The 13,218-nt window shown below is 44.4% G+C and overlaps 1 protein-coding gene across 5 annotated transcripts in view; it reads right to left on the bottom strand.

Moving 5' to 3' along the window:
* Window positions 1-13,218, bottom strand: part of col16a1 (collagen, type XVI, alpha 1) — a 512,937-nt gene that overhangs the window by 212,409 nt on the left and 287,310 nt on the right. For all 5 annotated transcript variants that reach the window (XM_041212846.1, XM_041212840.1, XM_041212847.1 and 2 more), the window contains 3 exons: window positions 8,216-8,269; window positions 5,320-5,388; window positions 638-691 (listed from right to left, as the gene is read on the bottom strand). In XM_041212846.1, coding sequence (XP_041068780.1) covers window positions 638-691; window positions 5,320-5,388; window positions 8,216-8,269 — 177 coding nt within the window. The remainder of the gene's footprint in view (window positions 1-637; window positions 692-5,319; window positions 5,389-8,215; window positions 8,270-13,218) is intronic.

The following is a 13,218-nucleotide window of genomic DNA, read 5'->3' as shown; positions in this document are numbered from 1 at the left end:
CATCTCAGCCTCAAACTCTCAGCGCCAGCTGCTTATCCTTGAGGAGCACCATCTTGTGTAAATGTATCAGACCATCTAAATCACTAAAATGTCCCTTCTAACACAAAGGGTAAAAAAAGATAAATCTGTGACTTTGAATGCTTCTAGAAAGTGGAAACACAGTTGAGGGAGCCCAGACTCCAACCAATGTTCTGCTAATTGATGAAGTTCAGCACAGTAAAGGATTTGAAATTTAGAATTCAGTCAATATTGATTTGCTAATTGATGCAGGTGGAGTAAAAACTATTGCCTGGACTTTTCCTGAGAATTCCCTGTTCTGATCACTCTGGAATATTCCAATTACTTCTCCAGAAAATTTTAGGGTAAATTCACAGTGGGAGGGCATAAATTACAGTGATTCCTGGGTCAGACATTCCTGTTTTGCTGATGGTTCTCTCTGTCTCAATCACTTTCTCCTCCAGTTCCCTTCTTGTATTGCTGCTCCTGTGCTGAGCTAGTGCCTGGGATACAGCTCACATGCATCAGGCCTCTCCTTCACCCATCATGTCTGCCCACGGACAGTTAGAGTTGGCTAACTGGTTTACTACTATGGTACAAAGAAATGGGGGTTATGAGTAATAGATAGAACAGTACTTACTGGCAGACCTCGTTTCCCTGGTAACCCTGAATCTCCAGTTTCTCCATCTTTTCCCTGGGAAATACAGAGAACAATCAGTCCCTTGAGCGTCAGAGACACCTTGCCATTGATGACCTTAATACATCGAATCACAAATAACTGAATGGTGATTCAAACGGTGAATTTTTCCCAGCCCCAGGGTGGTGGGCTAGGGAGGATTCCTGAGGTGGGGCCAGCAGGCAGATTGGCAGCTGAACGGAGGCAGGCAGCCAACTGAAGTCATTAAGCCCCAATTAGGAGCGATTTTTCCCCACTTGTGGCATCTTGTCAGTAGCAGAGCAGCTGACCGCCACATGTAAGATCACCAGTGTTATGACAGTGAGTCATAGCTCTGAATTATTTAGGGACATATTGAACTTTTAAGTAAGACATGCTTTTTAAAGAAGGACATACAAGCAAAAACTGGCAAAGACTGAAAAGTAACCACTTGCTGGAAAATACCTATGTAGATTACACTTGACTAACTAGTCCAGAGAATGGAATGTCGCACCTGAAAAGGTGTCAAGGCATCCTTCAGACTAAGACACTTCAAAAGAAGAGATGCAATGCAACAACTAAACTGTAACTGTAAACTAACTGCGATAATGAAGGCTGATAACCATCTCAACAGAAATCACCTCCTGTAAGTTATATCCCAGACTGTGGACATGACCTGCATTGAAAGAAAGCAGTTTCTGGGCAAAAGGCACATTTGTTTTTTCCTTTCCAGGGATACATAAGAAAAGGGATTAAAAAGCCAACTGCAACCCTGGTCTGTGTGTTCTATTTTAGTGTTCTGTTCTGGTGTGTGTGTGCTGTGAAGATCATAGGTGAAGAACATCAACTAGGCATCCCTAGTCACAAGTCAGCAAAGCCACAATCGAAAAGGAAACAGGACAACTCCTTTCAGCTAATCTGTAGAACTAAGAATCTCCGAACCAAATACTCAACTGCTAAAGTCAGCTATACCGGTATCATCCAACTGAATAGCTGCAATGTTTCACCATCAACTCCTTACGGACCAAGCCAAAGATTGATTTATATATCTTTTTTAACTTTTATTTTTGGAGTCACTTCACTTTTCTAAGTTGTGTGTATGTGTTGCATTTTTATTCGTTTTTCTTACTTTTTAGTAACAAATAAAACTACTCTTCCTTTGACTCGAGGAAGTCTGGTTAAGTTGGCTTCTCCTAAAACATAAATACATTTGGGCTGGGAAAAGGCACCCACGATTGAAAGGATCCTTATTAAATTAACCTTGTGGTGACCAACCGAGGGGATGGAATAAAGAGGGGGAGCCAGCTCATTTCTCCTCAGCCGGGAGCGTAACAATTTGGGGGACTTAGCCCAGGGACCAATCCTAACACCAGCTTAATGGAGTCCCTGCAGCAAGATGGGGGTTTGTTTAGAGCTGGAGGCTCCACTCCCCAAAAGACAAGTCTGTAGATATTAAAGGCCGTCCCCATGGCCCCAACCCTGCTGTTGGAAGGGCTTCTCCTCAGAACGGAGGGACATGCCTGCTTGCTCTTAAATTATTTATTTTTAATTCTCCGTGAGGTGCTCTCATGTTCTCCTAGTCAGGGTCTCCCGCTAGGGCCGCTATCACCCTTTCAAGCGGTGAGTTCCAGACCCCACCACCCTCTAGGTGAAATATTACATTTCAACTCCCCTCTAATCCTTCCACCTCCTGGTTACTGACCTCTCAGCTAACAGAAGTAAGTCCTTCCTATCCACTCTATCCAGGCTCCTCATAATTTTATTCACCTCAATTAAATCTCCCCTCAGCCTCCTCTGTTCCTAAGAAAACCTATCCAACCTTTCCTCATCGCTCCATTCTCCAGTCCTGGCAACGTCTTCATAAATCTCCTCCTCTGTACGCCCTTTGATGCAATCACAGCCTTCTTATAATTCAGTGATCAGAACTGCACACAGTACTCTAGCTGCCGTCACCTAGTATTTATATAGTTCTAACCTCCCTTCTCCTCTTTCTATGCCTTGGCCAATAAAGGAAGTATCCCATTTACCTTCACCACCTGTCCTGCCACCTGCAAGGATCTGTGCATTTGTTGTCCTCCCAATATGTTACCTCACACTGCTCCAGACTGAATTCCATCTGTCATTTTTCTGCCCACCTGACCAGTCCATTGATATTTTCTTGCAGTCTACAGCTTTCTTCCGCACTATCAACCACACAGCCAATTTGTGTATCATCTGCAGACTTCTTGATCATGCCCCTTACATTTAAATCTAATTCACTGATACATACCTGGAAAATCAAGGGACCCAGTACTGAGTCCTCTGGAACTCCACTGGAAACAGCCTTCCAGTCACAAAAATACCCGTCAACCATGACACTTTTCCTGCCACTGAGGAAATTTTGGGTCCAACTTACTACTTTCCCTTGAATTCCATGAGTATTTCATTTTCTGATCAGTCTGCCATTGAGATCTTGTCAAAAGCCTTGCTAAAATCCACACCTGCTACATCAAATGTTACCCTCATTGACCCTCCTTGCTACCTTGTCAAAAAATTCAGCCATGTGCGTTAGACATGACCTTCTCTTGGCAAATCCACGGCCTTGATTAATCAGTGTCTCTCTAAACAATAATTCATACCATCTCTCAGGAATATTTCCAAAATTTTCCCACCACCAAAGTTAGAGGGAAGAGTCTGTAATTACTTGGTCTATCCCTTCATCCCCTTTCAAACGATAGTACAAAGTTAGCTGTCCTCCAGTTTCTGGCACCACAACATTAACCAGAGAGGATTGGAAAAGATGGTCAGAGCTTCTGCTGTTCCTTCAGCAGTCTGGGATATATTTCATTTGGGTCTGGTGATTTATCCATTTTCAAGGATGTGAAATCCCTTAATATTTCCTCTCTCACTGTGTTTATCCACCTGATATTTCACACTTAACTACAATGTCTGCTTTGTCCCCATCTTTTCTGAAAACAGACACAAGGGGCAGAATTTTAACTGTAGAACACCCGTTCCCTATGGCGGAACAGGAAGTGAGGTCAATCCCACTCTGGTGCTTTTTGCTGGTTCCTGCTTCAATTCCAATTAGGATTTTAATGCCAGCAGTGTCCACAGTTATTGCGAAGCTTGCAGTGGTGAAACCCACGGTCAGCTGACAATGCAGCAAGTGTGTGGTGAGCTAGACAAATAGGGAGGCTCTGCATCAGGGCCATAAAACTTTCCTGCCCAACTACATTGTCATTAACATAAGACTTATTGAGAACTCAAAGGTTGCATGCAGCACTGCTGTCAGCCCACTCGCTCATGAAGTGTAGGTCTGGAGAAGAAGCACTCGCTGTGAAAAAAGTGAAATTGTCAAAGCTTGGTGGGGCTGCAGGGTTCAGCAGGTAGGTGTAAGGGAACGGAGAAGGGGAGAACAGCAGAATGGTGGAGCATGAGTCTCCACAGACCTGGGCGCAGGGGAGGGGTTGGGAGGGGTGGGCCTGTGGGACTATTTGGAGATTGGAGCTGCTGAGTGGGTCTCTATGGGAAGAGGAGTTGGCAAGAGCTGTGCGTGTTTGTGTGATGGGGAGCACTGCGGAGAGTCTGGGGAGCAGTGCGTGGAGGGGGTCTAGGAGGCAAGCTGTAAGTAAACTATGTTACATGTGGAATTTTGCGAGGGGTATAATTTTGTAGATGGGCAATTTCCAATTTCTCCAGGCAGGAACTCTGGCCTGCAAGCGCAGCCTATACAATTGCAGTAGAAAGGCTTCAAATCCTTCTGGGACAGCAATTATCATTTGTTAAATGGTGGCATGCATATAGAACTTAATTCTTTTATTGAGGGCATGATTATCAAGCCTCCCCCATCTTGTGGTCTAGCCAGCACCGGATTCAGTACCCCTCAAATGTTCTTTATTTTACTTCCTCAGAGTTAGTCACCCTTCCCAGGGCAGGCACAGTGCAGGGTGAGAGTAAAGCTCCCTCTACACTTTCCCCATCAAACACTCCCAAGGACAGGTACAGCATGGGGTTAGATACAGAGTAAAGCTCCCTCTACACTGTCCCATCAAACACTCCCAGGACAGGTACAGCTTATGACGAATGTAGAGTTAAGCTCCCCCACCTGTCTCAGCAACATATAGACCTAGCCCTCAGAAAGTGCGTCTAATGCAACAAAACATGTTTCTGTCTTTTCCGGGAACGAGGCTGTGAGTCAGGTTGGTGTAATGAGCTACACCCTGGTGCAGTTCTTGCCTCCAGCATTTGACAAAGTCTGTGTCAAATTCAGTTCACTCACCATACTCCTCCATCCAGAGGACTGAAGAGACTTGTATCCCATGTGTTTGTTCCCCGGAGGGAGGCCTGATTATCACCAGCTGAACCAGGCCAGTATCACCCTGTGTTCTGATGAAAGGTAATCAGCCTGAAACATTAACACTTTTCCTTTCACACCCAAATATTACCAGACCAACTGAGTATTTCCAGAATTTTCTGTTTTTACTCCATTTCCTTCTGAAATTTTATTGTTAATTTCCCCGCATTACTCAGGGCACCTTAGGGAGGAGTGTGGGGAGTTACAATGTTCTTCATCTTTCAACCACCAAGGCTTTGTGACACTGGCTGGCCACTGAAGCACTGCTAATCCACCCATGGCTGAAGAGGTGGCTTGGAGTTTGAAATTTAAGTGAATAGCTGATACTTACCCGTATCCCAGGTAACCCCACACCAGGGGCCCCTGGGTGACCTGGGATCCCGTGCTCTCCAGCTTGTCCCTAAAACACAAGATAAAATTACAAAATACAAACTTCATTTTTAAACAATTGGTTGTTTGCCTCTAGTGTCTCTTCTAAAGTAATTTTAGTCCCACCATTAGGAGTCTGGGTAACATGCCCATGAAGCCCATGTAAAAATGTCCATAGGTGACACACGAGAACTTTCTGGGGCTGAGTTTAAAAAGAAACATTACTGGGAGGTTGGTATTGGTGACAAGTCTTCAGAGTGCTCATCTTTAATTGCCTAACCATGTTGCTAGGCCACTTCACACGGAAGTTAAGAGTCAACCAAACTTGTGTGGGACTGGAGCCACATATAGGCCAGACGGGGTAAGACCACTAGTGAACCAGATGGGTCTATTTTTTCTTGATTCTTTTATGGGGTTTGGGCATCGCTGGCAAGGCCATCACTTGTTACCCCATCACTAATTGCCCTTGAACAGAATGGCTTGCTAGGCCGGTTCAGTGGGCAGTCAACCACATTGCTGTGGGTTTGCCAGGCTAGATAAAGATGGCAGATTTCCTTCTCTAAAGGATATTAGTGAACCAGATAGATTTTTAACCACAATCAATGATAGTTTCGTGGTCACCGTTACTGAGCCTAGATTTATAATCCAGGTGGAATTTAAATTCCACCTGCTGCTGGGGTGGGAGTTGAACCTGTATTCCCAGAGCATTTGCTTGGGCCTCTGGATTACTAGTCCAGTGACATTACATCACTGTGCCCCCATTCCAACAACAATTCAACAGCTTCATGGCCACTTTTACTGATGATAGCCTCTTATTCCCAGTTTATTAAAACTGAATTCAAATTCTCAAAATTACACGAGAGGGTTTGACCCCTGGGCTGGGGCCGCCGGGACACTGGTGCAGTGGTATAATCACTGCATTAACATTCTCCAAAGCTCATCAATTGCTCTTCTCCCCCTCTTCCATTTCCATTGGGAAGCTCCCACTGAACTCAGAGGAACTGAGTGGGCTCAGGAACTCAATCGAGTGGATTGTGCAGCAAACCAATGCCTATAGAATGTTTCAAAACCTTGGGATTATTCTGCTGTTTGACAATCCTTAAAATGTGCACCAATAATTTCACAGCTCTTTCTCGGAAGCACAGGCTTTTTGGTGGTTATGTTAATCAATTTACCCTGAGGGCTGGAGAGTGGGAACGTTCCCATGTTTTGACACCTCCTGTGTCAGCATCAAACATTGGAGTCAAGTTCCATCTAACACTCCCAGCTCAACAACAACTTGCATTTACATAGCACCTTTAACATAGAAAATGTTCGAAGACTTTATATAGAGTTGTAGTAAGACAAAAATGGATGCCATATCAAGGAAAGAGATATTGGCAGGAATGATCAAATGCTTGGGTCAAAGAGGTGGCTTCAAGTATAGGTATTAAAGATAGGCCAAGGTGGACAGATTCAGGGAGAAGGTTCCAGAATGTGGAGTCTGGGTGGCTGAAGACACGGCCACATTGGGTGAACAAAGGAGCTGGGCGATGCACAGGGAGGCAGAGTCAACAAGTTCTCAGGGGATTGTAGGGTTTGGAGGAGGTTACAGAGTCAGGGAGGAGCAAGAACAGAGAGGAATATGAACATGAGGAGGAGAATTTGAAACTGGAGATATTTGGGGGATCAGGAGCCATTGCATATCAATGAGAACAGGAATGATAGATGAGCTGACCTTTGTGTGACTCAGGATGATGGCAGCAAAGTTTTGGATGATCTGAGGTTTACAGAAGGTGCATAGTGGATGCTGGCCAGGCTACCATCAAGCTTTAGTGGTAACAAAAGCATGTGAGGGTTTGAGCAGCAAACGAGCTGAGGCAGGGAGAGAGACATGAGATATTATAGAGGTGGAAGGAGATAAACATTATAATGGAGAGGGTATGGAGTTGGAAGTTGAACTGGAATCAAACGGGACACACAGGCTGGTGAACGGTCTGAGTCTGCCTGAAAGAGGGAAATGGAATCAGTGGGTTTGTGGAGTCAGGGATGGTGACTTTGGTGTCTCCAAGGTTTTGTTAGAGGAAACCGCAGCTCATCCAGGACTGGGTGCTAGTAAAGCAGCCTGAGAACATAGAGACTTGAGAGACTGAGGAGTTGGAGCTGAATGTCATTGGGCTTGATGTCAAGGCTGATCCTATGTTTCATGGTGATGTTGCTGAGGGGCAGCTTGAAGATGAGGTAAAGGATGGGGCCTGGGATTGAGGAAGCTTGGAGATATGAGTGTGAGGTTGGGAAGAGGGGTCATTGCTGGAATGCTCTGGCTATGTCTAACCAGTGAGCTTTTATTTACCCTGGGAACTCCAGAATGCAGCTTTGGGAGATAACATGGGGCAATCAAAAGACCATATTTGCCTGCAGTAGCCCAGCAGAAACCAGGTGGCAATGAAGCACACAGGCCCCAGCATAGGGCCAGGTTGATTAGCTCAAAACAGAGGCCCTCATTCTCTTGGAGAAAGTCAGAGTTTGAGAGACTCAGTCCTTCCAGGTTTATGGTACAGAATCAGGTCACTCCGATCCTTCACTGGGCAGTCCCATGGGTAGCTCCTTTGCACCAGTACAAGTGTTGGCAAGCTGCTCTGGCGACTGAAAATATTCCATTCTTGCTGGCTGTGTTGGTACCCATTAGCAGTACGTGCGTGTTTGTACTGAGGGTCCCACCTTGGGCATCAGGCTTGCAATGGGTGGGTGGGGTGGGGGGGGGGGCGCAATGATCAGCGCCGAGTGTGCTAGGGTGAGGCTAACAGCGAGTAAATGTGTGACTGGGAGTGGGGAATGGAAACCCTTTGTTTAAAGTGTGATGGATGGTAGACACTTACTTTGCTGCCCTTTGGTCCTGTATCTCCTGGAGTCCCCGGGATTCCTGCTGCACCCTGCAGAGAAACAAAAGCATCAGGGAAAATCTGTACAAAGCACAGGGCCAGACTGCTGAGTTGTCCTCAAGCTGGAAGGGAAGTTATTGCACTGCAAAGGCTCCAGTGCTCATTTCACTGAAGCAGAGAAGGTGGTTCTATATTGTGGGTGGTGCGGGTACCTGTTGATCCAGTGGCCTCAACGTTCACTGGCAATGCTTTACTAACAATACATTAATAGCCTTAGTTTATCAATTTTAAAAGTTAAATATTCAAAATACAATCATTGAGGCATAATTAAACCTGATTTTGGCAGTGAACATTTCAGTCACATATCACCTAGTGTCAGCGTCAAACACTTAGAGCAGGTACAGCACGGGGTTAGAGTAAAGCTCCCTCTACACTGTCCCCATCAAACATCCCCAGGAGGGGTACAGCACAGGATTAGCTACAGGGTAAATCTCCCTCTTCACAGTCCCCATCAAATACTCCCAGGACAAGCCTAACAGGTAAAGGTAGACTGGAACTATTTCAACAACAACTGGTTTATTGCACTGATGGTTGCACTGAAGGTTGCCAACCTTCCAAGGTTGCCCTGGAGTCTCCAGGAAGTGGACATTCATCTTCAGAACTCTGCTATGAGCATAAAACACAGGAGGAAGATCGTTGAGGCATTGCGAAAGAACGTGTGTTTCTGTTTATGTTCATTGAATGTTATTCCTCTTTTATCATCATTTGATAGAAAAATATTGAACAAATATTGAAAAAATCTGTTTGATTGGGCTGGGCAGTTAGACCCAGGAGGCCATGGAATGAAATGTCCATGAAAACGTCCAAGGAGAGTTGGTAACCCAGGGAACCTTGTGAAAGTGTTAGAGTGAACACTTCAAACTCTGGACTAAATGGCAAAGCTTTCCAAAGTGCAGCATCAGCATCTGCTGGCTGCTCTTTGATATTACAGTCTTGTTTTTTTACAACAGCCTTGGCAATACAGCACAGTGCCAGAAAATAGGAAAATCTGTTTCATTGTTTAATGAGAGTGTGCAACTAACATAGGTTTGCGACCAAACTCCAATTACCCACCTTTGCCCCATATCCCTTAATACTTTCGGGTAAAAAAAATCTGTCAATCTCAGTTATAAAATTAACATTTGATCTACCAACAGTTGTCATTGCTGGAAGAGAGTTCCAAATATCTACCACCCTTTGTACAGAGAAATATTTCCTAATTTCACTCCTGAAAGGACTGGGTTTAACTTTTAGACTGTGCCATCTAGTCCTAGACTTCACATCCAGTAGAAATAGATTTTCTCTATCCACCCTTAATATCACAAAGACTTTGATCAAATCACCCCTTGACCTGATAAATTCTAGTGAATATAACCCTAGACTGCAAAGATTAAAAACAAAAAAACTGCGGATGCTGGAAATCCAAAACAAAAACAGAATTACCTGGAAAAACTCAGCAGGTCTGGCAGCATCGGCGGAGAAGAAAAGAGTTGACGTTTCGAGTCCTCATGACCCTTCGACAGAACTTGAGTTTGAGTCCAAGAAAGAGTTGAAATATAAGTTGGTTTAAGGTGTGTGGTGGCGGGGTGGGGGGGAGATAGAGAGAGAGAGAGAGAAGTGGAGGGGGTTGGTGTGGTTTTAGGGACAAACAAGCAGTGATAGAAGCAGATCATCAAGTCTTTTGATGATCTGCTTCTATCACTGCTTGTTTGTCCCTACAACCACACCAACCCCATCCACTTCTCTCTCTATCTCTCCGCTGCCCCCCCCCCGCCACCCCCAACACACACACACACACACACACACACACACACACCTTAAACCAGCTTATATTTCAACTCTTTCTTGGACTCGAACTCAAGTTCTGTCGAAGGGTCATGAGGACTCGAAAAGTCAACTTTTTTCTTCTCCGCCGATGCTGCCAGACCTGCTGAGTTTTTCCAGGTAATTCTGTTTTTGTCCTAGACTGCAAAGTCTCTTTGGACTTAATGTTCCTCGCTTTTCCCCCATTTAGAAAGTCGCATGTTTTATCCTTTTTAAATCCAGCTGGAAGACCCACATTTGCCTACATTGAAATCCATTTGCTAAACCTTTGCCCATTCACTTAACCTAACAATATCTCTTAATAACTTTAGGCTTCTATCTTTAGAGCTTACAATTCCCTGGAAAGATCCCATCAGATTGGAAAATAGTGAATGTAGCTCCTCTATTGAAGAAAGGAGGGAGACAGAAAGCAGGCCAGTTAGCTTAACATCTCTCATAGAGAAAATGTTCAAATCTAGTATCTCAACGCAATCAGGCAGAGTCAGCATGGTTTTGTGAAAGGGAAATCCTGTTTAACTAATTTTTTTTAAAGAGTTCTTTGAGGAAGTAACTAGCAACATGGAAAAAGGGCAACCTGTGAATGTGTACTTAGATTTCTAGAAGGCATTTGCCAAGATGCCACATCAAAGGTTACTACACAAAGTAAGACCTCATGGTATAGGAGGTAACATATGAGCATGGATGGAGGATTGGTTAGTTAACAGGAAAGAGAGTAGGCATAAATGGGTTATTTGAGGTTGGCAAAATGTAATTAGTGGAGATCACAGGAATCAGTTATGGGGCAACTATTTACAAATGCACCAATGACTTGATGAAGGGACTGAATATATAGTTGCTAAATTTGCTGATGATACAAAGATAGGTAGGAAAGTAAGTTGTGAAGAGGACATAAGGGACATAGATAGGTTAAGTGAGTGTGCAAAAATTTGGCAGATGGAGTAAAATGTGGGAAAATATGAACTTGTCCACTTTGGCGGGAAGAATAGAAAAGCAACATATTATTTAAATGGAGAGAGATTGTAGACCTCTGAGGTACTGAGGGATCTGGGTGTCCTGGTACGTGAATGAGGAAATATTAGTATGCAGGTACAACAATTGATTAGGAAGGCTAATGGATTGTTGTTTATTGCAAGGGGAATGGAATATAAAAGGAGATATGTTTGCCACAGGTGTACAAGACATTGGTGAGACCACATCTGGAGTACTATGTACAGTTTTGGTCTCCTTGTTTAAGGAAGGACATAATTGCATTAGAAGCAGTTCAGAGAAGGTTGGGGTTGGGTGGGGCTTGGTTATCTTATGAGGAAAGGTTGGACAGACTGGGTCTGTATCCATTGGAGTTCAGAAGAATGAGAGGTGATCTTATTGAAATATATAAGGTCCTGAGGGGGCTTGATAGGGTGGATGCTGCAAAGATGTTTCCCCTTATGGGAGCGACTAGAATTAGGGGACACTGTTTGAAAATAAGGGGGTTCCCATTTAACACAGACATGAGAAGAATGTTTCCTCTCAGAGGGTTGTGAATCTGGGGAACTCTCTTGCGCAGGAGAGCAGTGGAGACAGGGTCATTGAATATTTTAAAGTCAGAGGTAGATATATTCTTGACTAACAAGGGAGTCAAAAGACACAGTTAGGGCACTGGCAATGTTCTCACCTACTTCCATTAAATTTTGGAATGGAAACCATCTGATCCTGAGGATTTGTCCCTCTTTAATATCATTATTTTCTCCATTATTCTGATTTTGCTTATATTATTTTGGGTGTGTCTTTGTCCCTGATTCAATATTAGTTTCCTTGGAATGTAGGACATGATGACCTCCTTCTCCAGTGTAAATACTGATGTCTGCATTTCCTTTTACTGACAATAGTGACAGGACATTCAGTAGTTAGGGCAACAGACAGGCGTTTCAGTGGCCGCAGACATGAATCCAGGATGGTATGTTGCCTCCCTGGTACCAGGGTGAACATCCAAAAGTCATGGTCCACAACGGCATAGGTAGAAAGAGGGATATGGTCCTGCAGTCAGAATTTAGGGAGCTGGGTAGGAAATCAGCAAGCAGGACCTCAAAAGTAGTAATCGCCACATTTCTCCCAGTACCACATGAAAAAGTAAGTATAGAAATAGGAGGTTAAAGCAGATGAATGTGTGGCTGGCTGGAAAGATGGAACAGGAGAGAGGGCTTCAGATTCCTGGGACATTGGGACTGACCCCAGGGAAGATGGGACCAGTACAGGCCAGATTGGTTGCACCTAAACAGAGGCGGGACCAATTTCCTTGAGAGGCAATTTGCTGGTGCTACTGGGGAGGGTTTAAGCTAACTTGGCAAGGGCGTGGGAACCAGGAGATAATATCAGAGAGGAATACCAATGTGTACAAAGTACTGGTGGGAGATAGATAGCACTAGCATAGGAAATAGTAAGTTATGTGGGTCTGAGTTATGGGGCGGAAAGGAGTAATAAATTCACTGTACATATATGTGAAAGTGCAGAGTGCGGTAATTAAGATTGGTGAGTTACGGATGCAGGCTAATGGATTTCTGGGCTCTCATTATGTATTCTTGGCTGAGAGCCCAGACATCCATTAGAGTGCTAAAACACCTCAGCCCCAGGGAAAACATTGCTTGATTGACAACTCTGTGCTGTCAGTCGTACAATATTTATCGACAGAAGACAGAAGTTTCAAGATCTTGCAGTTTCTGCTATTGATACTTTAAAGGTCTGGATGATTAACACCTAACACTTTTATTAAGCTGCTGTAAAAGTAAGGTTTTTTTTAAAGTGGAAAGTTATCAATGAACAGCTGCTTTTTTTTTTTACACATCCTGCTGTCATTCTAGGATTCATTGTTTATATACAATGTATAGTGGATGAATGGGCATGGAAGTGTCATAGCTTGGAGGAGGGCGTGTGGGCATGAGGGGCCATTGGGAGTAGGTGGGGGGGGGTACCTTAGGATCGGGGTGCATGAGGGGCTAAAGGGGTGGGTGGGGGACATAAAGTGGCATGGATGGGGAGTAGAATGTGTGGGGGGTGTGAAAGGGTGAGAGGGGTGAGGTTTAGAGGGCCTTTATTTTTTCATTATAACCACTCAGCACCAAGGTGGGTCTTTTAAACAGCGCCCCCACCCCCCTCCTAAC

Source organism: Carcharodon carcharias, chromosome 19, assembly GCF_017639515.1.
Source record: "Carcharodon carcharias isolate sCarCar2 chromosome 19, sCarCar2.pri, whole genome shotgun sequence".
In the NCBI taxonomy this organism is placed as follows: domain Eukaryota; kingdom Metazoa; phylum Chordata; class Chondrichthyes; order Lamniformes; family Lamnidae; genus Carcharodon; species Carcharodon carcharias.
This window is presented reverse-complemented; position numbering and strand designations above follow the sequence as displayed.